This window comes from Mastomys coucha, unplaced genomic scaffold (assembly GCF_008632895.1).
Source record: "Mastomys coucha isolate ucsf_1 unplaced genomic scaffold, UCSF_Mcou_1 pScaffold2, whole genome shotgun sequence".
Classification (NCBI taxonomy): Eukaryota; Metazoa; Chordata; class Mammalia; order Rodentia; family Muridae; genus Mastomys; species Mastomys coucha.
The window spans coordinates 13,700,621-13,723,269 of NW_022196902.1; the positions used below are offsets into that span (position 1 = coordinate 13,700,621).

The 22,649-nt window shown below is 43.3% G+C and overlaps 1 protein-coding gene and 1 long non-coding RNA gene across 3 annotated transcripts in view; one reads left to right on the forward strand and one right to left on the reverse strand.

Moving 5' to 3' along the window:
• Positions 1–5,411: 5,411 nt before the first annotated feature.
• Positions 5,412–22,649, forward strand: part of Aldh8a1 (aldehyde dehydrogenase 8 family member A1) — an 18,903-nt gene continuing 1,665 nt past the window's right edge. Inside the window, exons 1-6 of the mRNA XM_031380566.1 lie at positions 5,412–5,596; positions 8,949–9,096; positions 10,555–10,710; positions 12,780–12,929; positions 15,663–15,919; positions 19,534–19,695. Of these exons, the coding sequence (XP_031236426.1) occupies positions 5,459–5,596; positions 8,949–9,096; positions 10,555–10,710; positions 12,780–12,929; positions 15,663–15,919; positions 19,534–19,695 (1,011 nt within the window). The 5' untranslated portion in view covers positions 5,412–5,458. The remainder of the gene's footprint in view (positions 5,597–8,948; positions 9,097–10,554; positions 10,711–12,779; positions 12,930–15,662; positions 15,920–19,533; positions 19,696–22,649) is intronic.
• The window catches only part of LOC116097827, a 17,883-nt gene continuing 5,253 nt past the window's right edge, over positions 10,020–22,649 (reverse strand). Inside the window, exons 2-3 of one of the 2 annotated variants that reach the window (XR_004121567.1) lie at positions 15,109–17,468; positions 10,020–10,732 (exon numbers count right to left, since the gene is read on the reverse strand). This is a non-coding gene — a long non-coding RNA (uncharacterized LOC116097827). Of the gene's footprint in view, positions 10,733–15,101; positions 17,469–22,649 lie in introns of those variants that run through there. The other variant, XR_004121566.1, reaches the window with a different exon arrangement.

Here is a 22,649-nt window from a genome sequence, read left to right on the forward strand (position 1 = left end):
GAGAGAGAGAGAGAGAGAGATTGAGGAGAGAAAGAAAGAGAGAAAGACAGAGACAGACATAGGGAGGGAGGAGATTCATGGTCAGTAAGAAATTGAAGAAGCTCTGTTTACATTTAAACATTCTAGAAATACAGAGAATGGAGTCACAGCAAGACATAAAGTTACAGCAGCCAAAGCATTTCCACAACTAGTGAAAGACAAAGTCCGTGGTAGAAAGCAGCCTGTTCCAACGATGGTTAAAAACCAATCCTCACCAAATGCAATGTGATGAAACCGGGACACCACAGATGCCAGCCTTCGGCTGGTCAGAGACCTGAAGGGCGTGAAGGGCCAGAAGCTGGCAACAGGGACAACAGAAGTAACAATATCATCAGAGGCTTAATTACAAAATACAAAACAAGAACTATGATGCACACGAGAGTTTGGTTATCCATGGAGCCTCAGCAGAGTGAACGGTGGCATGTCCTGTCCTCTCAGAGGCCGTACTGCTGGTCTGTTCTGTTGGGACAGAATAACTGAATTAGGTCACTTGAGAGAACCTGAATCCCTGATGTTCTAGAGACTGGGAAGACCACGATGATGGTGTGAGGAGATTGTGTATGGTAAATATTCCCTGCCTCTCAATGTCTCTTGCCACTTCCTCACCGGGCAGAGCAACTGTGTTCTGGCGGCAGAAGGCACAAACGACCATTAGTCCGTTACAAAGGCACCGCCGAGGCTGGCCGTGAGCAGCGCCTTAATTCCAGGTGCCCACTTAAACACTGCCGTTGGAGGGCTAAACGAGCCTGAATTCTGAAGGGATACAGCATTCAAACCACGGCATCCCTGGATAGAAAAAAGCAGCTCCCTTGCTCCTGTGGCCAGTCCCTACAAAATGCTGTTAGACATTAGTGTAGCTAAAGTCTCTTCTCATTTCCTGTCAGCACTTCAGTGTTATCTCTGAGCTTCCTAAGTTGCTCTGCTTAAAGTGAGACCAAAAGTGCTAATATGTGAACTTTGCATATTTAGTTTCCATGTTTAATGTTGTAATTATAACGGTCTGATAAGGGAGTGTTCCAGGAATGACTCATTACTGTGAGATTTCTAATTCTCATATTTCATAAGCAGATAGGGAAATTAACATTAAAATGGCAATCTCACATACTTGTTAAATAGGCCTATTGGAGCACTGATAATGTCAGACCTCAGTGCACGTAAGGTGGGTAATTTCAACAGAATGTGTAGCCCTATGGCACATTATCCATGCCTTATGGGCGACCCACACACCGACCTCGTCATCTGAGCTGTGTTCCCCTGCTTAGGTTTATCTTCTGAAACACCTCCTAAATGTGTATTTTTAAAGGAGCAGTATATTCTTAGTGATGAAGGAAACCTTGGTTATAGACAGCTTAATCTCTTCAGGTTCTGTCTGAAGTAACTGAGCACCATGGGCTGAGCAGGGGCTTGGAGGAGTTTGGGATGCAGACTGACGAGCACACCACCCGAGCACTGTTCACTTCTCCATTTGTAGTCAGCTCCCATTCTGGGAATCTCATCCAGCCCACGCCTGTCTCCCACTTCCACACGGCCATCCTACAGCAGCCCCACTCTCCCAGTGGCTGGATGGTAGTTCCTGACCAGTGCTGTGTCCTGGGATGTTGGCACAGCTGAGTTTCCTGGTGCTGGGACCTCTACAGTTGCTGTGATCTCACATAAGGCCTGCCTGGCGTTAGAATTGTTTGGTAACCTGTTAGGACTGCCAGGAACCCACTTGTTTGTGAAGCCCCGTGGGAGGCCCTGGGACGACTGTCTGATGGTCACCTTCCTCAGCCTCTCTCATGGGAGGCTTTGCAGGTTCAAGTAGCCAGTCCAGCTGTGTTGACTCTGCCAGTCTAAGTGCTAGGTGAGATAAGCTTGGCCACTAGAACATTTCCCTATGTAATAGAACCTTTAGGTAGACACAGAGAGGCTCCCATAGCACCTGCTATGACTGATGGCTTCTTGGGCTGCTAGGAAGCTCACACCAATTTTGATGCTCAGCTCTCAAACTAGAAAGGGTCTTATGTTAATATTTTATAAATGACTACTCTCTGATATCTTATTTGCATTTTATTTTCTGCTCAATATCCTTGCCCATTCATAACCTGCTGTAGGTGTGCTTTGCTCTACAAATGTCACCCCAGGTTCCTTGTCAAATGCAAAAGTATAAAATGTCAGCATATGCATGGAGCACATACACATATGCTGCCTGTATTATATACTTAAGTTATGTAATATATACAGTGTACATGCATGTGTATACAACATATGTATATAATAGAAAGGTCTCAAACTAAAGCCTTAAGTGTGACAAAAAGAAAAATCAGCTAAATAAACATTTCCTTTCAAAAGTGAGGAAAATCACTTTCCCGGGGACTAGCACCCTGAGCCCTTGCTAAGAGACATGGTTACAGAGCAAGCATGGGGCGCAGCACTCCAAGTCATCAGTGTTGGCATTCTTCCCTCGAGGAGCTAGAACGAGGCTCCTCCCTTTTCTCATGTGCGTGTGCAGGTGCATGTTCTTTAGTTGAGGCATCTCCTTTAATCAAGGGCTCCCTGATTTGGCTAGCCTGGGGAGCTGCCAGGCACCGGGGGTCCTGTGTCTGCCTTCAGAGTGCTAAGATTGCAGGCACACCCTGCTGTGCTCTGGGTATCCGAACTCGGGCAAGCACTTTGCCAATGAGATATTTCCCCAGCCCTCACCATTGTATTTGGGCTAAGCCTGCAACTCCTTTCTAATGATTACATTATGGGAAAATTGTTTAAAAATAATACTTCTGACTGGAGAAACCTGTTAAATACTATGTTAGCCAGGTGGTCATGATCCAGACAGTGGAATGTTTAGGTTTAGAGGAATCACAGGTACCAGTGCATGTGGTGATGACCTCTGTGGCCTTCGTCTTAGAAAGTCATACTAGTCTAATCTTGAGGAAAGCATCAAATTCCATTAGAAGGCTGGACGCCAAAACTGAAGTCTTCAAACAAGGAAAATCAAACTCATTGTCAAACATAGCAAGTGTAACATGGCGTCAGGAATGGGATCCTACAGAAAAGGGAACTAGGTAAGAACTAAGGAAAGATGGATGATTTCTAAACGTTGGCAAACCTATACTAATGTCAGCTAATAATGGCACACTCGAACTGCAGTGAGATGCTATTTACAAATAATGTTAATGATTGTAACATAATAATAAGTAAAGCTGTAGGTGGGACAATTTAAAAAAGAGCACATATTGGAAAACAAAAATAACAAGCTGGGGGAAAGTGGCTTGTCTCAGTAAATTGCTTACCACCAAGCCTCCTGACCTGTATTAGATCCCCAGAAAGAAGAGTGGATGCAGGGATACCAGGGATACAGTTTCTATTGCTGTGGTAAAACACCGTACCCATAAGCAACTTAGGCAGGAAAGGTTTATTTCACTCTTAGGGTTCCACATAGCTCATCATCAAAGGAAGTCAGGACAGGAACCCTGAGGCGGGAACTGGGACAGACTCGGCGTAGAGGAGTACTGCTTGCTGGCTTGTTCCTCACAGGTTGCTCAGCTGCTTTCTTATAGCACCCAGGGCCTATCATACATCTACCACTAATTTAGAAGATGCCCTTAAGCCTTGCCTGCATCCCAATCTAATGGCAGCATCTTCTCAACTGAGGTTCCCTCCCTCAGATGACTCTAGCTGTGTCAAGTTGACATAAGACTAGCCAGCAGCACAACTGACCCCTCGTTCAGCTTGACACACAGGCACCACTTTTCAACTAGAACCTTTCTATCTCATTTGTCCCCAAGGTGACATATTAATATCAATATAAAACATTACAAATGCCCAAGTTTAAGTGCAAAGTCTCAACTGTGGGCTTCTATAAAAACCAACAGGTAATGTTCCCAAGAGGGAACATTATCATCTCAAAGCAAAGCCAAAGGTCAACTGTTTAAAGTTCAGCGCTAGACGGAGGATCCACTTACCATCCTCCAGGCTCCAAAGGGCCTGGACAGGTAGCTCCACTCCTGGCTGTGCTGGCCATAACACACAGATTGTCTTGTAGGTTCAACTGGCTCCACTTCACAGCCACTGCTGTGCTTGGTAATCAGATATCACATGACGTCTTTGAGATCCATCCAAGTTACTATGTTTATTGATAGCTGATATTGCTGACTGGTATTCCACATGTGTGTTTGTCTAGTTATTCTTACAGATAAAACTTCTTTGACTACCATGCCACACATAACACACCAACAAATAAAGACAGCAGTGCGAAGAGCCCTCTCTGGTCTCCAACATCTATGTATCCATGCAAACGCTTGTTTGTCTTCAACCTTGAAAAGGTTAACATGGCTTCCGTGGGCTAGAGTGGATATGGAGTGTGCTCTCAGCTTCATTACTATAATAATGTCGTGAAACTTATCTTCTTCTCTGTGAACAAATATTTTTTAATGGAGAGATTTCTTGAAGGGAAATCACTAGACCCGAAGCAGGCATTTTGACACTGACGAGTTGCTCCAAGAAGGAGTTTGTGTCCTGTTAGCAGAGGGCATGTGTGCTTTCCACATTCCCAGACCCATACTAAAATTTAAAATACCCTCTAGTCCAGTTAGCCAATGTGGAACCTTTCTGTGTGCGCCCCTTCTCGATTTCCAGTTAGCCTAATGTCTATTAATGCATTCATGGCCGACTGTTCTCAGATACAAACGGCTCGTATTACAGACCTATCTTCTCTGCTGGATCCGCTTACCAGTTTGTAGAACTGACAAGTGCCTGTGTTTTGCTGTATATGTCATATGCATTTTTGGTTTGTATCTTCATTTTCTTGCATGCCATCTAGGATATGCAAGTTATGACTGCAGCCCTGATATGGGGATGGAGGACACATTTCAGGGCAAAGGCCACCGAGATGAAAACAGACAAAGATGAGCAATGGACAGAGGGATTCTGTCCTCCATCTGTCCTCGGGGTCAGGGTGGTGAGGCACTGATGAGAAAGTCCATCCCTTGGTCATGTGTGACCTTGGCCACATTGAGTAACCTTTCAGAGGCTCAATTCCTTCCCTGGAAAGGAGGAAGTAAGGATGATTGCTTCATGGAACATTAATCTGTGGAACCAATTTTCTTTATGCTTTGTGCTTCATGTTTAAGCAGTGGATACTTACAGTGCGCTGCCGATGAAATCATCTCACACACAGTTGATATGAAAGGACAATCTGAAGACATTGTACATATGTAACTTGATGTTAGTTTAACGCAGAATGGACCATCAGTTACCTTCCAGAACTGTCGCGAGAGCTTGGGATCAGGAATGTTCTGGAGAGCACTGGGTCTCCTCCTCCCAGTGCCTCATATGCAAATGAGGACACTGGGCCTGGGGATGAGCTGAGCGTGCCCAAACAAAGTCCTGAGGGCAGTCACAGAGAGCTAGCTGCTGCCCAGGCTGAGAGCGTTCTCCTAACATGGCTGCAAAAAGGGAACTTTTGATGTTGGAGAACTTTATAGGTGGAAAATTTTTACCCTGTAACTCATATATAGATTCTTATGATCCTTCAACGGGGGAAGTGTATTGCAAAGTACCAAACAGTGGGAAAGAAGAGGTGAGTCCATTCACTTGGGAAACTAAGGTGTAGTTACTATGTACAAATGTACAAACTGTAGACAACTATTTTCTAAAACTAAAGAGGTGGGGGTGAAGGAAAATGTAGCATTTTATAAGGTAATTTATCATATGACTGGACAAGTATGAGCTGGAGTGGCTCTGAGTTTACTATGTTCAAGAGAAAGTTGTTAGCTGTGGGAACAGTGGTTTTAATGCTTGTAATTCTCAGACAGACCATAATAGTTCTAGAGTACTAAGTATTCAAAAGAACTCTTAGAATATGAAGTGCATCCTTCTCTCTACAAAGTACTCACTGGCTCTATGTGTTTATAAAAATAAGTCTTGAAAACTTCAATTGGAATTGGGAACAAAACAAAAGCCCAGTATTTTATTTTAGATCATCATCAGAGTTTCTTGTATCTCAGTTACCACCCAGTCTAACAAAGCCAGTCGTTTGAGTAATGAAGCTGAAAGGTAAACTATGTGTGTCTTTTTCTTATCCTTAACAACTTAAAAAATGATGGTTCATGTTCCTTTCTCTTCATTCTTTTTTCTTTTCTTTTTCTTTTTCTTTTTCCTTTTTTTTTCTTTTTTTTTGGTTAAGAAGAATGAAGTCACTTGGGGAATTTTATAAAATGCCTGAAATATATTTGATGTTATGAATTATTGCACTGAGAATAAAAAATGTTTGGTGTCCTGAGTGATTGATGTGTCACCAAATGCAAACTGCTTATTGTTTATTCTTTTCAAGGCACAAACAACTCAATTATAATATAATTCCAATCTTCCTATATAAATATACCTTATATGCAAAGCTTTTTCTTCAAAAGTTCAGTTTTTTTCTTCACTGGTAAAATTTAAATCTGCCTTCTAGAGGAAAAAACCGACTTTAGACTCTGTACTAACGTTTATGAATATTGGGTAACTTCTTAGTTACATTGTAACCAGCAATTTTGCTCGCTTCCAGTGACCCAAACTGCAGGAGACCAAGGCTTCTCTTCTTCATCTCCTGGTGTTTCCAAAGTGAGGAGATGCAGGTGGAGTGTGGTACTGGCTGGCACTTCTACAAGAATTAGAATAAAGCATACTTGCTTTTGCTTTTTCAGTAATATGTATGTCTTATTTTCTCAGCAATCCAGTTTGCAAATATTTTGTTACACAAAAGCTGTCTCTTTGTTGACTTTACAAGATATGTGCCAAATTTTGTGTCTGTGTGAGTGTGTGTATGTGTGTGTATGTATGTGTGTGCAGAGCAAACTGAGATGGTGTAGCCTGTGGACTCAATCTGAACCACAGAGGAGGGCGGAAAAGCACTCATGCATTCTGAGTATATCACGCTTTGGCCACAAGAGGGCATTTGTTTTTAATCTATTTACCCTAGGAGCCCCGCACTCCCTTTCCAATAGAGGCCTCTCTCATGGGTGGGGCAAGGACATTTATGCTATAACAGTGGTTCTCAACCTGTGGGTCAAGACTCTGATGGGGGTCAAAATATCTTTTCACAGGGGTTCAGTACTTGGGGTGTAGGATTAGGAGAAGGGCTAAGTACCTTGTGAATTTGTTTACATTCCGTAACATTCAGTAACTGATGGAGCTAGTCACTCCAAGTGCCAGGGACATCTGTAGGACGTGATCATGCAGTGAACACTTGGCTTCATAATTCAGCTCTGAATTAAGAGCTTTAGAAGTTTGACACATCTAGACAACTTTCCTATCCCACACGAGATCAAAACATTATGTTCTTTGGAAAATGACTGAGAATTCTCATCTTTTAAAATTAAAATCACTCTTTCCAAATTACTTGATGGCTGCATTTTAGATACCTTGGTAGACATGGTTCATGTTGCTTCCTCTCCCTGACCCCCAGCTTCTGTCTATGGCTTTGACTCTGAATTTGAAGGATGAGCATCTGACCTACCTTAGAACTACATGCTGCTGGGGTGGCAGTGTGTGTGTGTGTGTGTGTGTGTGTGTGTGTTGGCTGCCTCTCAATCAATCCCTTTGAGATGTAGCCTTAGTCCCTCCTATATCCCCATTCAGCCCAACTGGCTTAGGCCTCTGGGTCATAGTTGCTTTATCTGTAAAAGGAGAAGCTGCCCTGGTGAAGGCAGAGAGCTGCACTTCTGTCAGCTCCGCAGATCTCTTGGTGGCGGTGCTGCAGCATGTTCCTTTTAGTGCAAAGAAGGATGCAGCGAGCATGGATCTGCCACAGCTGGCTCCCCCTCACCCAGCAAAGGAGAGCTGAGTGCAGTCTGAGACTCTAGCTATCACTGCTACAGACACCTTTGTTTTCTGGGATAAATTCCTGGAAGGGTGTTACTGACTTGATGGGGGTGGCTGCCTAAGAGGTTCAGCACTGTCATGTTCTGCCGGAGTACCCGCCTTTCTCATTCCCACCAGCACTGGTCTTAGCATCCTTCCCAGCATTTGAAATTGCCAGGTTTTTGTTTTGTCCCCCACTTCTTTTTGTGGTTCTGGGGGGTCAAACCAAGGGCACTGAAAATACTACTGAACCACACTCGCAGCCCAGAATCTTTTAAGTGTGAAAATTGGCTTCATGCACAGTAGCTCCTGAGACTGGACATCTTCTCATGTCCTTATTTACCATGGTTATACATCTTTTTGTGAAATATCTGCTCATACTTTTTGTCTGTTCCCTAATTAAATTGTTGGTTCCTCTGCTGTTGTACATTGAGTGGGGCAACTCAGAGCCATGTGTCAGCTCTCAGATGTACAGGTATTGTTCCCTAGGTCCACAGGCCACCCTTTGAAGCAGTCATTCTGCATATCCACAGTCAGAGGAGCCAGGTTAACCCTTGTTCTGACACCCTTGAGATCTTCCGTTCCAGCCCTGGTACCTAGGCTGGCTTGCTCACAGGAGCTGGGGTCATTCTCTAGCTTGTCTTTATACTGCTAGAAGTTCATGCTAGAGTTTGGTCCAGTCTCTCGGTACAGTGGCATGTGAGCTGGCCTGCTACTGGCTCTGAGCTTAAATTCCTAAATTCCTAATCAGCAGAGAGGAAGAAAGGCTTTGGCATATGTTTCCACATGGTCAGCTACCCATCACTTAGAGCCCATGGTAGCTATGACTCAGAACTCAGATGGTTGGATTTGCCTGCGGACAGTGGGAGGCAGACAACAAACACCCTTTCCTTTGTTTTTAATCCTATTTGTTGGCTCCATGAACACTGTGTTGTCTATTTTGTGTGTAGTTTAGCACTAGGGCATGTTGAATCACTGAAATTGGGCAAAATTGTCATCAGGTTTGAAGGGAGCCATGTTCTTTGCATGCTGCCAGCCCCTCAGAAACAACAGTGCTAACGTGACCATCTCTGGTTTGCTCCTCAAAGATCGAAGCTGCCGTGGAGGCTGCCAGAGAGGCCTTCCCTGCCTGGTCATTGCGGTGTCCCCAGGAACGTTCTCTCATCCTGAACAGGCTGGCTGATGTACTGGAGCAGTCCCTGGAAGAGTTAGCCCAGGCAGAATCTAAAGACCAAGGTGATGGGCATCTCTGGCAGGATCTGTCTGCTGTCCAAGATCTGAAAGCTGCCGTGCACTACAAAGATATTGGCTCCTCGAACCCATATTCTAGTTTGTCAAATAATCTGCCTTTTACTAAAATGGATCACACTCGGGGCAAGTTAGTCATGTCATCCTGTCTGAGGTGTCAAGGCAGCTTACACATTTGCTTCTCAAGACAATAACAGAGATGGAGGTGAAAGTGTGAGGGATGCAGAAGGCCAAGCCTTGTAGCTGACATGCTCTCCCCCACTGCAACAAGTCAGTAGCTGAACCCAAAGCTAAATGGTGGGGGAATGAACTCTGCCTGTTTGGTGGAAGGAGCTACAAGAGTCTAAGGCAAAGTAGGAACTAGGGATGGCCGTGCAATCCGCCTGTTCTAGTCAGGGGGCTCTCAAGTAAAGACACTGTGAAGAGCCCCTCGCTTTCTGTTGTATGGCCACAATTTCATCCCATCTCTCCCTCTCAAAGGACAGAGGTATAGAGTGGATATCTATATATTTCATAATGTCTTTTAGGAAGAGTCCTGCAGTGTTGAAATATGCCTGCCATTAGCCAACCTAAAGTTAGGAATCGGGTGACAGGCCCTTAGAGCAGATTTCTTCAAAGTCAGTGTGGTGATGTTTCCTGAGATCTAATCGCTCAGGTTACCTGGTAGCCAGGCCATACAGTGATAGCCTGAATCCCCTTTCCACTCCCCCACAGCTGACACGCACAAAGGAAAAAAGAAAAAGGGAAAGGAAAGGACAATTTTTCTTTTTCTTTCTTTTTTATTTTTTAAGATTTATTTATTTATTATATGTAAGTGCACTGTAGCTGTCTTCAGACACTCCAGAAGAGAGACTCAGACCTCATTACGAATAGTTGTGAGCCACCATGTGGTTGCTGGGATTTGAACTCGGGACCTCTGGAAGAGCAGCCAGTGCTCCCAACAGCTGAGCCACCTCTCCAGCGGAAAGGACAATTTTTCTTTTGCTCTTGTTCTCGGGTCAGTGGTCGTACTTCATCACTGAGGGTCACCTGAGAGAAGTTCAAGAAAGGTTCCTCCATACAGAAGCTGGCATCCTGTGCTGAGGGTTCTCCTCACTAGGCCTCTTGATGGCTCCTCAGTGTATTTGGAAGATGTTTAAGGATGCACACAGTCATTGTAACACTCATTATTCCAACCCAATCATTTCAAAGCTGCTAACGCCCATGCACGTGGAACGGCAGCATCTGGTACTTTCATGATGAAAGCTTGAGGTGTTCACAGAAACGTTCTAGCTCTATTTTAGGCCCACCTCCACCTTATTCTACAACCTCACGCCTAAGTCGTTCATCGCTTGATCCACGCAAGTGCAGTGAAGAAGTGCCTCGGGAGGGCTGGAAATGAGCGTGGTGTCAGATGACTCCAGGTGAAACACACAGGCAACATTTTATGTTGTTCATTTTCCACAGGGAAAACCCTCACGCTGGCAAGGACCATGGACATTCCTCGATCTGTACTGAATTTCCGGTTCTTTGCTTCCTCCATCCTGCATCACGTATCGGAGTGCACACAGATGAGCCACCTGGGCTGCATGCACTACACCGTTCGCACTCCGGTGGGAATTGGTAGGTTGCTTCCAAGGAGAACCTGCACCAGAAAGTTCAGAAAATTCTAGTCACTGACTACTAGAGGACAGACTAAGGAAACACAAGGGGTCGGTTTTTCTACTTTTGCTGAAAATTCGTTGGCTTTAAAAACGATTTCTAGTTCATTCTCAACGTGTTAAATTCTCTCCCCTTTGCAGAAAGTTTGTCCTGGAAAATCACAGCGGGAGGGCATGCCTGGAGTGCTTTGTTGCTTGTAAAAAGAATAAGAGAACACTAAATCCAGACAGTGCCACTGTTTAGCCGTCAGGGTTGCATTCTCTGCACACTTCAGTACTCTGAAAAATGAGACGTTCGTTCTCTTTCATCTTTATACTATTCAATAAGATAAGAAATTGGAGTAAATTAGCAAGCTGGCTGTGCTGCCTCATTCCCAGCATTAGGTCAGGGAAGGCCGGAAGATCAGAAGTACAATGTATCCTTGGCTGCACAGTGAGTTTGGAGTCAGCCTGGGCGACACAAGACCCTGTCTTTTTAAAAAAAACCCAATAAATAAGTATGTAGCCCTTTAAGTAAGGTCAGTTGTCTAGTCAATTAGCGTTAATCAAGTTAGTATTTTATTTGCCTCATCCTTTAAGTGTCTGAAATGACTAAGTATAATCAGTAGATGTCGCTGTTTCCCCTGAGAAGAAAACACCATGTTTCTTCTCAAATATTTGGATTACATAAAGAAAGCAAATGAAACATTTCACTCTCTTGATTCTCTGGGCACTCTAGAAATTATTTCCCAAGGCATCATGGGAAGTTTTAATTTCCTAAGAATCATCTGAACATATTTTTTGTTGTGAATACATTCTGTTGCTCTGCAAGATCAGATTTTTCTATGGGAAATTTAGTACAATAAAATATAATTACTTCCACGGGGGGGGGGATCTATTTTTCAATTCACAAGGGAAACCTTATATTTGTGTAGGCTAAGGGTGGTAACTGGACAGTTTAAGAATACTTCATAGAGGGGGCTGAGAGATGACTCAGTGGTTAAGAGTAATGGGATCTGATGCCCCTTCTGGCACACAAGTGTACATGCAGATAGAGTACTCATATACATGAAATAAATAAATAAATAAATAAATAAATAAATAAATAAATAAATCTTTTTTAAGAAAAAAAATGCATCATTAAGATACATTCAGTCATGTCTGACCTGTGGTTCAAGATAGCTGTGAATAGGCGTAATATACAAAATTGTAAGTTATTTATAATAACATGAGATTCTTTGGGAAATTTTTTGGGGGTGGGAGGCTTTGAGACAGGGTTTCTCTGTATAGCCCTGGCTGTCCTGGAACTCACTCTGTAGACCAGGCTGACCTCAAACTCAGAAATCCACCTGCCTCTGCCTCCCAAGTGTTGGGATTAAAGGCGTGCACTACCACTGCATGGATTGGGTCACTCTCAAAGTAAACTGATTGCATGGTTCTTGAGTGTGAACTTGGTAGATCATAATATTGTGTCATAAAGTCAAAAGATTGGTGTATTGTTATCCAGCAAACTGGATTTGATTTTAAGACCTTCTACATTGCCAGGGTGGATTTCCTAGTCTGTATGTTAGAGTCCATCAGTGTAATCGTTGGCCAGTCCCTAGCAGAATAGTCAGAATTATTTTGTGCCTGTTGAAGACATAATTCAGCAGTGCAGAAGCTTTAATGTCTTACTGTCAGCAGGTAGAGAAGGTGGGGAAGCCCAGCAGGAAACAGCAACTAAACAGCTTAATTCTGTCCTAGGAGAAGGCTTTCTTTAAAAAGGAAAGATCAGGCTACACACTGACAAAGCACTGGCAGCCTTCAGCCCTTCAGCTCATACTGTCATGGCTTCTAATTATAGCCGTAGCTTATGAAGAGGAGGGTAAATGTATCAACTTTGCTGTTGTATGGGGTGAATTGCTTGTAAGGTATTTTAGAATTTTTCCCAGGTTGGCTTAAAGTAAAGTTTGGTTGGTTTTCTGAACAGCACAGAATTCTGTAAGGAATTCCACCCAGCTGTCTATCTCTGAGGCAGATCATGAGAGCTGTGCTTTTCCTCTTATCCCATAGCTGGTTTGATCAGTCCTTGGAATTTACCACTCTACCTGCTGACCTGGAAGATAGCTCCAGCCATCGCCGCTGGGAATACTGTGATAGCCAAGCCCAGTGAGCTGACTTCTGTGACTGCCTGGATGTTTTGTAAACTCTTGGATAAAGCAGGTAACAGGATGTGGGGACAGGGAGGAGACATGGAGCTAGGGTAGAACTATTAGAAGCAATCTTCACCCAAAGCTAAATTGATTACAATGCTGTCTTGCCATTTTGTAAGCCTGATACTTTGTAGCCACGCCTTCGTCCATAGCAGGTTCTCTTCTATTGACCCCCTTGTCTGCTTAACTCCATAGGGATGTCACCAAAGAACAGCATCACCCTATAGGCTGAAAGCATTGTAGTAAATATTGCAGGCTTAGAGGGACCTGGTCACATCAAAGGTGCCAACTAGTTCGAGACAGTATCATCAAATCACTTTAAATTTAAGTTTGAGCTACTAGTCAGTCTTGGCAGTCGGGTATTCCTAGAGTTTGTGTAGTCAAAGATTTTCAAGGGATTTAATTATATATACCCAGTTTTTTCCTGTTTTGGAACCACCCAGAAGTGGATGGGACATTACTTCTTAACAGCACCCACCATTTCACCCTCTTTCAGCTAACAGTTTAATGTCCACGCCTAGGCGGACTTCCTGGTTTCCTGTGGGATCTAACTCTTCACTGAGAAGCCTGATGTTGCCCTGGTATTTAAACCCCAGCAAGTGATGTTTCTGTTGGGATACTCAGCTTATGAACCCTACAGCTAGGATGGAAAAGATGACTGGGTAGTGGGGAAAGACTTATCACCCTTCTGTCTGTGTCAACATGTGGTGTGCCTCCTGCCTTTTGGCACAGGGAGGGCACTGTTGGGTGTTCCTGCCTCCACAGAATGGATGGGCAGCAAGTAGAAGTATATTCTCTCTCTCTTTCTCTCTCCTTCCCTCCCTCTCCCTCTCTCTCTCCCTCCCTCTCTCCCTCTTTCTCTCCCCCCTCTCTCTGTCCTTCTTTCTCCCTCCCTCTCCCTCCCTCTCTCTCTCTCTCTTTCTCTCTCCCTCCTCCCTCCCCCCCTTTCTCATCCTCATCATGAGGTTTTCCATTTTCTATGCTTTGCTTGCCATTGCTCTCATTTCCTAGGCGCTAACAGGCTGTCACTCTGGGGCAGCCTCATCTCCTCTTCCCTGGGCTGGCATCGCCCAGTCTTCCCCCTAATGACCACTGTGCTGCTGCTCAAGTAGCCCTTGGTTTCACATTGGGATTGGAGCGATGTGTGAATCATACATATGAAATTCTACTTTTCAACTCGACGAGAGAAACCTTGAAGGGCATGAGAGTGAAGGGTAAAGCAAACTGACAGTATATCCTAGGTATTTACTCTTGTAGCCTTGAGCGTTTCTACAAATGTGATCAATCATCCTGCAGTAGAAAGCCACGGAGAAGCATGCAGCAAATATCTCTCTGGGAATTCCAGAACATTTCTTGTTTTCTTGAGGCACTATATCTTATTTCTGGAGATAATTTACAGCCCTTCTCACCAGTTTTTAACCTGCTCCATTAAGTTTAAAATTCTTTCACCTCTCCTCAAGTCTTAGTTCTTAAAAGGCTTCATTCTGGCTCATGTCTTCCTGGCTAATCTGCTAGCCACTTACTCTGGTTTTATTTTGCAATTTCTGTGTGCCAACTAAACTGTTCTTCTCTTATGAGCTTAGAGAACAGATTACCTGTGCAAACATTTTGTTTCTGCTGCCTCTTACCACACTGACATCAGAATTCAAGCAGAGAGTCAGAATGATAATGTGTGGGGAAATCAATCAGCCTGTGGAATGAGCTCACTGTCCCGTGCTGACATATACATAGCGTTCCTGTGTTTTCTCTCAGCTTCTGTTAGAATATCACAGTAAGCATTAGACATAACTCAGTTCACTTTATCATTCGGGATTTATTAATATAACAGACTTCTCTATACCTTTACTCTCCTGTCTACCCAAAGATATGGCCCATCATTGGAGCTGCAGGGCCTCAAGCGGGATGGTGGGAAACATGGCTTTGCTTTTGTCCTGTCAGTGGCTGTCCTTTATGTGAATATACATTCAGACATACCAGCACACACATACACACACATGCATTCACATGAATATATACTCAGACATATGTATACACATGTGCACTCATATTAATACATACTCAGACACATGTACACATATCTGTGTACACATACATTCACATGAATACAAGTTTAGACACATTTAGACACATGCACACACAGGCATTCACATAAATACATAGACACATACAAATAACACATATGTACATACCCTAAAGAATTTAATCCTGAGAATAGGTAAATATATTCATGTAAATTTGGGTCTAAAGGGTCTTGCAGTAGAAAAGCTTGAGGCATTGACTTTTGTATGGTCTTGGTATTTGTCATGTGATCTTGGCTGCAGTGACGCTGTATATAATCAAGGACACAGGATCTTGAGTCAATATCCACTTAACATGGTCACCTTGGTCTGCAACTTCTGGGCATCAAGTTGGAGCCAGTCCCCGCTCCACATGAGGTTTGATCTGCTTGATGGTACTTCTACATCAGCCCCAAAAGCTTAGTCAGTATCAGAGTTTCTTAGAATGTACCCACTCTGTATCTTTCTAGGCCAAAGCACCCAGAAAACCCCAGCAGGTGGATTCTATAAGCAGAGGTGACTTTGTAGATTGGCTTTGTTATTAACTTGAGCTTGTCATAAAATCTCCAGGTGCAGTCACAGCAGCCCACCCCACCCCACATGCCAGCTTTTGGACTACCAGGTCACCTCAGGTATCCTCAGTAACCCTGGGAGAATTACTACCACTGGTTTTATTTCCCATGCAGGTGTCCCACCAGGTGTGATCAATATTGTGTTTGGAACAGGGCCGAGGGCTGGTGAGGCCCTTGTGTCCCACCCAGAGGTACCCTTGATCTCCTTCACTGGGAGCCAGCCCACAGCAGAACGGATTACCCAACTAAGTGCCCCCCACTGCAAGAAGCTCTCCCTGGAGCTGGGAGGCAAGAATCCTGCTATCATCTTTGATGATGCCAACCTGGAGGAGTGTATCCCAGCAACTGTTAGGTCCAGCTTTGCTAACCAGGTATGAGTCCCGCTCAAAGGCCCTGTCCGGTTGGATCAATTTTATCACTATGCAGAGTCCAGGGGTTAGCAATGGTCTGACATTGTTCTGAGTGGGATCAATTACAGAACTATTGTAGCAGCGGAGAGTGCCTGGTGTGGTCACAGATCCTTTCTGTTAAGTCCCTCATTTTAAGTCACACAACTTTTATCCATTGCCAGCATGGTAGAACCATCGACTTTGTTACTCTCGGCCACTGCATTCATTTATTCACACAGCTGCCTGTCTCTTCCTTGCAGCCATGTGTCCGATTGACAGTAGATTTTCTTCTCTCCAAAAACTATCGCTGATGTTGGCACTAACTGAGCCCCCATTCCTTGTAACATTCCAAAGTGAGTTCCTGGACTTGGAGTGACAGAGAACCTCAGGACATCTTTGCAATTCCTATTATTATCACATCAGAGGCGTTTCTGGGGGCTCTATCTTTTTTTTCAGGTTCTTCAAAGGCACGGCCTCTTAGAGGATTAAGAACACTGCACCAGATTAACTGAACAGCAGATTCCCACAGATGGGAACAAGGCCTCTACTTCTTTACCTTTATAATCATTTGAACAATGCCGTGTTCCAAAGGGATTCTGTGAGTGTTTAGTGAGAAACGTGGCTTTCAGTCAATATTTTCATGATAATTGAAATGATGGTTATTTCCTTTACCGTAATTCCCAAAGAAGATGGCTTGAAATTTATTGTTTGGGTATCAATAGACAAGCGCATGTTATAACACAACTGATTTAGTCATCAAACCGATCAGATATCAAGTAAACCACTAAACTAACTGTATCAAGGGCTTCAGGCTTCAGAACAACAAGAGGGGCAAACTCTCTGAGAATTGAAGTGAATGAAACTCAGTTGACACACTGTATAAGGTAGCCGTATGCTAAGCAAGGAGATAGAGACTGTAGGCTGTTCATCTACCAGGATTCTTTTAGGATTTGGATTGGCCCATCAAACTTTTCTTTGGGGGATAATGTTTTAAGGTATCAATGAAAGAAAAGGTATGTTCAAGCCAAGGTAACAGATGGATTTTAAGCAAATTATCACATCTTGCTTTATTTGCTTAGCTTATTGATGAGTTACAGACGGAACATATTTCTCTCTTAATTGAAGATAATTGGCTTCGAGAGAGGTAGGGGTGGACTCTCAGGGTGGCCTTGAGCATATATTAATTCAAAGCTCCATTTTCTAATCGTAGACTGAGATACTAACACACCACAGAGCTTTCATTGAGAAAACATCCACATCAGTGCCTGTCATGGCGTGGAGATTCAGTGAATGAGGCTTTCTTTGGGGTCATCATTTCTGTACTCAGTGTGACCTGTGTTTTCCTAGCACCAAGTGACTGGAAGCTTGTTAACACTTTTCTCTCCACTGTGTCCTTGTGCATAAGGAGCTTATGCAAATGAATGCAACAGGCAATGGGTGTTTCCTGTCTTCCACATCACACAAGTAGATAGTTGTCCTGTTGAGGAAAGACTTCATTACTTGTTCAAAGCTTGTTCTGGACAATCAGCTTCTGTATAAATACAAGATAATTAGAATTATTCTGTTGCCTAGGATTACTGTAAAATCAAATATAGATGTGATGAAAATGTTATCAATATTTGTGCATTCATACACATTCATACACTTTGCTTTGAAATGTTTAGATGTGTTTTGTAAACTACTTAATGTTATATTTAAATGTCAATTAGGATTATTTTTCTCTCCAAAGTCTAGCAGGACCTGGGCATTCAGCATCTCTATTTAGACGTCTGGTGGGCATCAGAATTTAACATGCCCACAGCAGAACTCTTGATTCACCCTCCCTCTTCACCCACTGGAAAAGTGTCTCTTCTCTTTGCCCTCTTCTGCTTTCCCACAGAAAAAATTCCATCCAAAGTGGAACAGGGCCCAAAGCTTGGATCAGCCCTGTCATGTCTTTCTCTTTTCCTTATACACGTGTCTTGTCTAAAACAGATCTTGTTGATTCCATGATTAACACATATTCTAAAACATTACTTTTCTAATGTATCTATGTAGGTCTTCTACACTTTGAGGGTACCATGCTTCTTTAAGAGTTTTGAATTAATGGAATCATATTTCCTCTCTCTACTTCCATTGGTGCTTCCTCCATAAGCATTCCATATATTTATTTGAACTTTTGGAATATTTTCTTCACTCCTCACTCTAACTTTTGTTTTCTACACAACTTCATGAATGATCATCTAAGACTGTAAATCTCTGGGTCAGGAAGACAGATCAGTTGGTAAAGTACTTGCCACTCAAGTATGAGCCCCTGAATTGAATCCAGAACCCACTTAAGAAAGCCACAAGCTGCAGTTCTAGGACTGAGGAGATGAAGACAGGCAGATACGCTGGCTCAGTGTTCAGGCAGCCTGGCCTACTCAGACAAAATGCTAGGCCTCTGAAAGGATCCTGTTCTAAAACAAACAAACAAACATAAAAACCCTAAACCAAAACCAAGCAACAACAAAAATAAAACCCAAGGAGAACTGCTCCTGAATAATGACACCTGGAGTTGCTTCTACCTTCCACATGTACACTCACACCACACATGCACACACACATATGCACATATATACCCATGGCACATATATACACATGCATATACACATACACATATGTGCACATACCTACTCACATGCATAAACATATGGACACCCATGCATTCACATATCACACACATACCACACATATATGCATACATATCACATACATACCACACACACATGCATTTACGTATCACACACATGCCATGCACACATGCTTGCATATACATACTATACACATACCACATACACATGTATATACATAACACAAAGCATACCACACACACATGCATACACATGTCACACACACATGCATTCACATATCACATATATACCACATACACATACATTCTTATATCACACACACACACACCATGCATACATACATACATATCACACACATACCACACACATACACACATACCACACACATACACACACACCACACATATGTACACACAGAGATTGTAAATCTGATCATATAACTCTGTGGCTTAAAACCTCTTGCTTCCTTCCCATGATGCTGAGAGTAAAGCAACTTCCTCCTGAGCTTTTGAGAGTGTTGGCCTGCTCCACCCCAACCTCATCTTCTTCCCTTCCCTCCTCCACTCACATCCTTCATCATCCACACCAACCTCAGGCCACAGAAGCTCCCCTCCTCTTATCATTGAAACCTCTCCGGTCTTGGTCCTTACTTATCCTTCATGTCAACCATGAGTCCCTTCAAATAGGCACTCTGTAAATATTGCCCATGAATTCTTTCACTGAAATTTCTAATTTTTTCATTTGCCTAATGTTCTTGTACTGTTTTGATAACTCTCTGAAATCATATCATGTAGTGAATGTTTATTTGGTTTTTTGTCTGTCTTCCTGTGAGATTATGTGTTCCGTGTGGTAGGGACTAGTCCTGTTGACAGCTGGATCTCATTGCCTGGACCAGTGCCTGATACATAGCAGGTGATCAAAACTATGTGGGCATCTATCCGTGAAGAATGTCCCCAACTTTATCATTGTCTTCACTTTTGACAGGGGGAGATCTGCCTTTGCACCAGCAGGATCTTTGTCCAGAGGAGCATCTATAGTGGATTTCTACAGAGGTTTGTGGAAGCCACCAGAAAGTGGAAAGTTGGTATTCCTTCTGACCCATCAGCCAACATGGGTGCTTTGATAAGTAAAGCACATTTGGAGAAAGTAAGTGAATCTCTGCCATCTATATTTCAGAAAGTTCTTAAATAAAGAGAAACTCAGAGGCTGTGTGTGGTATGGTGGCACACACCTCTGATCCCAGCTGTCAGGAGTCAGAAGTAGGTGGAGTTCTGTGAGTTCAAGGCCAGCCTGGTCTACATAGTAAGTTATAGAACAGCCAGAGCTACATAGTGAGATGCTGTCTCAAAAAAAAAAAAAAAAAACCCAAGGGAGAGATATGTAGAGAGAGAGGGAAAGAGAAAGAGAAACAGAGATGGGGTGGGGGAAAAGTCACTTAGTGGGATTAGGTCTGAATTTGGATTCTAGGACCCAAGTTGAGAAGTTCCAAATGCTTGTAACTGTTGCTCCAAGGGGTCAGCACCCCCTTCTGACATCCCTGTGCACACATACCTGCATGCACACACACTCTGTACACATGCATAAGTGTAACTCTAGCTCCAAGGGGTCAACACCCACTTCTGACATCCCTGTGCACACATACCTGCACGCACACACACTCTGTACACATGCACAAGTAAATAGACTCAGTCACATCTTAAAGAGAAGCTCAGTATAAACAGATTACTATGTATCAGAGCTAGAGATATTATTACTTTTGAGAAATCAGCTATGGGAAACTGTTTCTCATGGACAAAGAACAGAAGGGAGCCCTCCAGATGCTATCCTCTCCATCCTTAAGCAAATGGTTCCATCTGTAAGAGAGCTTTCCAGCCTAGCCCATATAAAACTACACTCCCCAGAGCTCCGCCCAACTCTTCAGTGCTTACTCTTTCCCACAATTCTTGCTTTACATTTGTTTTATGTGTGTGAGTGTTTTGCCTGCAGGTGGGTCTGTGCACCATGTATATGCAGGTTGCCCAAGGAGGTCAGAAAAAGGTACTGAATGCTAGATATGGTGGTGAGCCATCACATGTGTGCTCTGAGCTCATGTGTGCCGGGAACTGAACCTAGGTCCTTGTCCAGATCTTCACATACTCCTAACCACCGAGCCATTTCTCCAGTTCTCTCCATGATTCTTAACACTGCCCAAAGTGTAATGTGTACTTCTTCCCTTACTGACCACCTCCCCTTGAGCAGAAAGTAATCAAGTTTATGCACTGTTATGTCCTGAGACTTTAGAAAATAACCAGAAATACAGCAGTTGCCAGTATTCATTGGAAGAATCATGGTAACACTATGCTTTGGGTTTTAGAACTGTATACCTTAAACTCAATGTACCTATTTTCCTTATCACTTTTCTTTTTGGTGTTTGGCTTTAAGTATTTGGAACTGGGTCTAAATACATAGGTTCTGGATGTCTTTCTTGCTGGGATGAATCAGCATAGACTCCAAATGGAAAACAAACTCAATTATCCAGCCTTTATCCAAGAAAGCGCTTTTGCTATTATCTCCGAATTAGTTTGTGGCATAATTTATTTTACATTATTATCAGCTACACTGCATTACCTACATTTGTTTTTAGAGTATCATTAGTAATAAGACTAAAAATCAGAGATCCCTCCTCCTCCTCCTCCTCTTCCTCTTCCTCTTCCTCCTCTTCCTCCTCCTCTTCCTCTTCCTCTTCCTCCTCTTCCGCTTCCTCCTCCTCCTCCTCCTCCTCCTCCTTCTCCTCCTCCTTGTAACCTTATTAAGTCTTTGAGGAATTAATACAATGTATTTTGATCAGATTCACCATGCCCCCCAATTCCTCCAAGTTGCATCTCCATCCCATACCCAACCAAATTTGTTTTCAGTTTTACCGCATCAAGTCCTGTGTGTTGCCTATGTATTCTTGGGTGTATGGCTGTTCACTGGAGAGAAGCCAATCCACCAGGGGCTACAGGGTTAAGAAAGATAACTCTCTCCCCAAGCAGCTATCAATTACCTACAGCTACTCAGCTAAAGGAGGGACTTTATGCCCATTTCTCTCGATGCTGGAATTTTATCTGACTTGAGCTCGTGCGGGTCTTGTGTTGCTGTCACAGTCACTGTGAGTTCATATGTGCAGTCTCCTCATGCTGCCCAGAAGGCACTGGCTCTGTGTGGCCATCCACTGGTTCTGGCTCTCGCAGTCTTTCTACAAAGATCCCCAAGGAGATGGTGTAATAGAGAGGTCCCATTTATGGTTGAGCACTCTTCAGTTTCTTATTCTCTGCACCCTGACAAGTTGTGGATCTCTGTGTTAATTATAATCATCTGGGGGGGGAGCTTTTCTGATGAGTGTTGAGAAATCCACTAATCTATGACATAACAACAAATCATTAAGTGCCAGTTTAATACTGTGTTATGTCTCCTTAACAAAATAACAGTTGTAGGTTGTCCTGTAGGGCCTATGGCCTGTTGAGAGCCACAGGTTCTTAACCCTGATAATGGTACCAGATAAGGATTCCATTTTCGTGGAGCAGACCTTAAATCCAATCAGAAGATAGTTTATCACTCCCATGATATTTATGCTAATACTGAACCAGTGGACATATTGTAGTTTGCAGGGTTCACATCTGGATAATCGTGATGGTTATCTTTTTCCTCTTGAAATGTGCACAGTACCTTCTATGACTATGAAAACTAGTTTGCACATCAATAACAGCATCATTCTTCCATGTTCTGTGACTCAAGATTGTGATGTTTTCAGTAACAGAGTCACATTCTAGAGGGTAAGCAAGAGCTAAGGCAATAGTCTGCAATGTGGGAGCTCACTGGTCAATAGCTCTCATAGGTGTAATCCATTCCTGGCACTGGGTGTTTTACTGGTTAGCCTGCGGTGTCTAATAAGGGCATTATCACCCTATTATAGGGCATATTCCCACTTTTTACAATGAAAATACTTCTGTCCCTTGCAAGACGCACTGACACATGCACACACACACGCACACACACACACACACAGACATACCCATGCACACTCACACACACACACACAGACATACCCATGCACACTTACACACACACACACAGACATA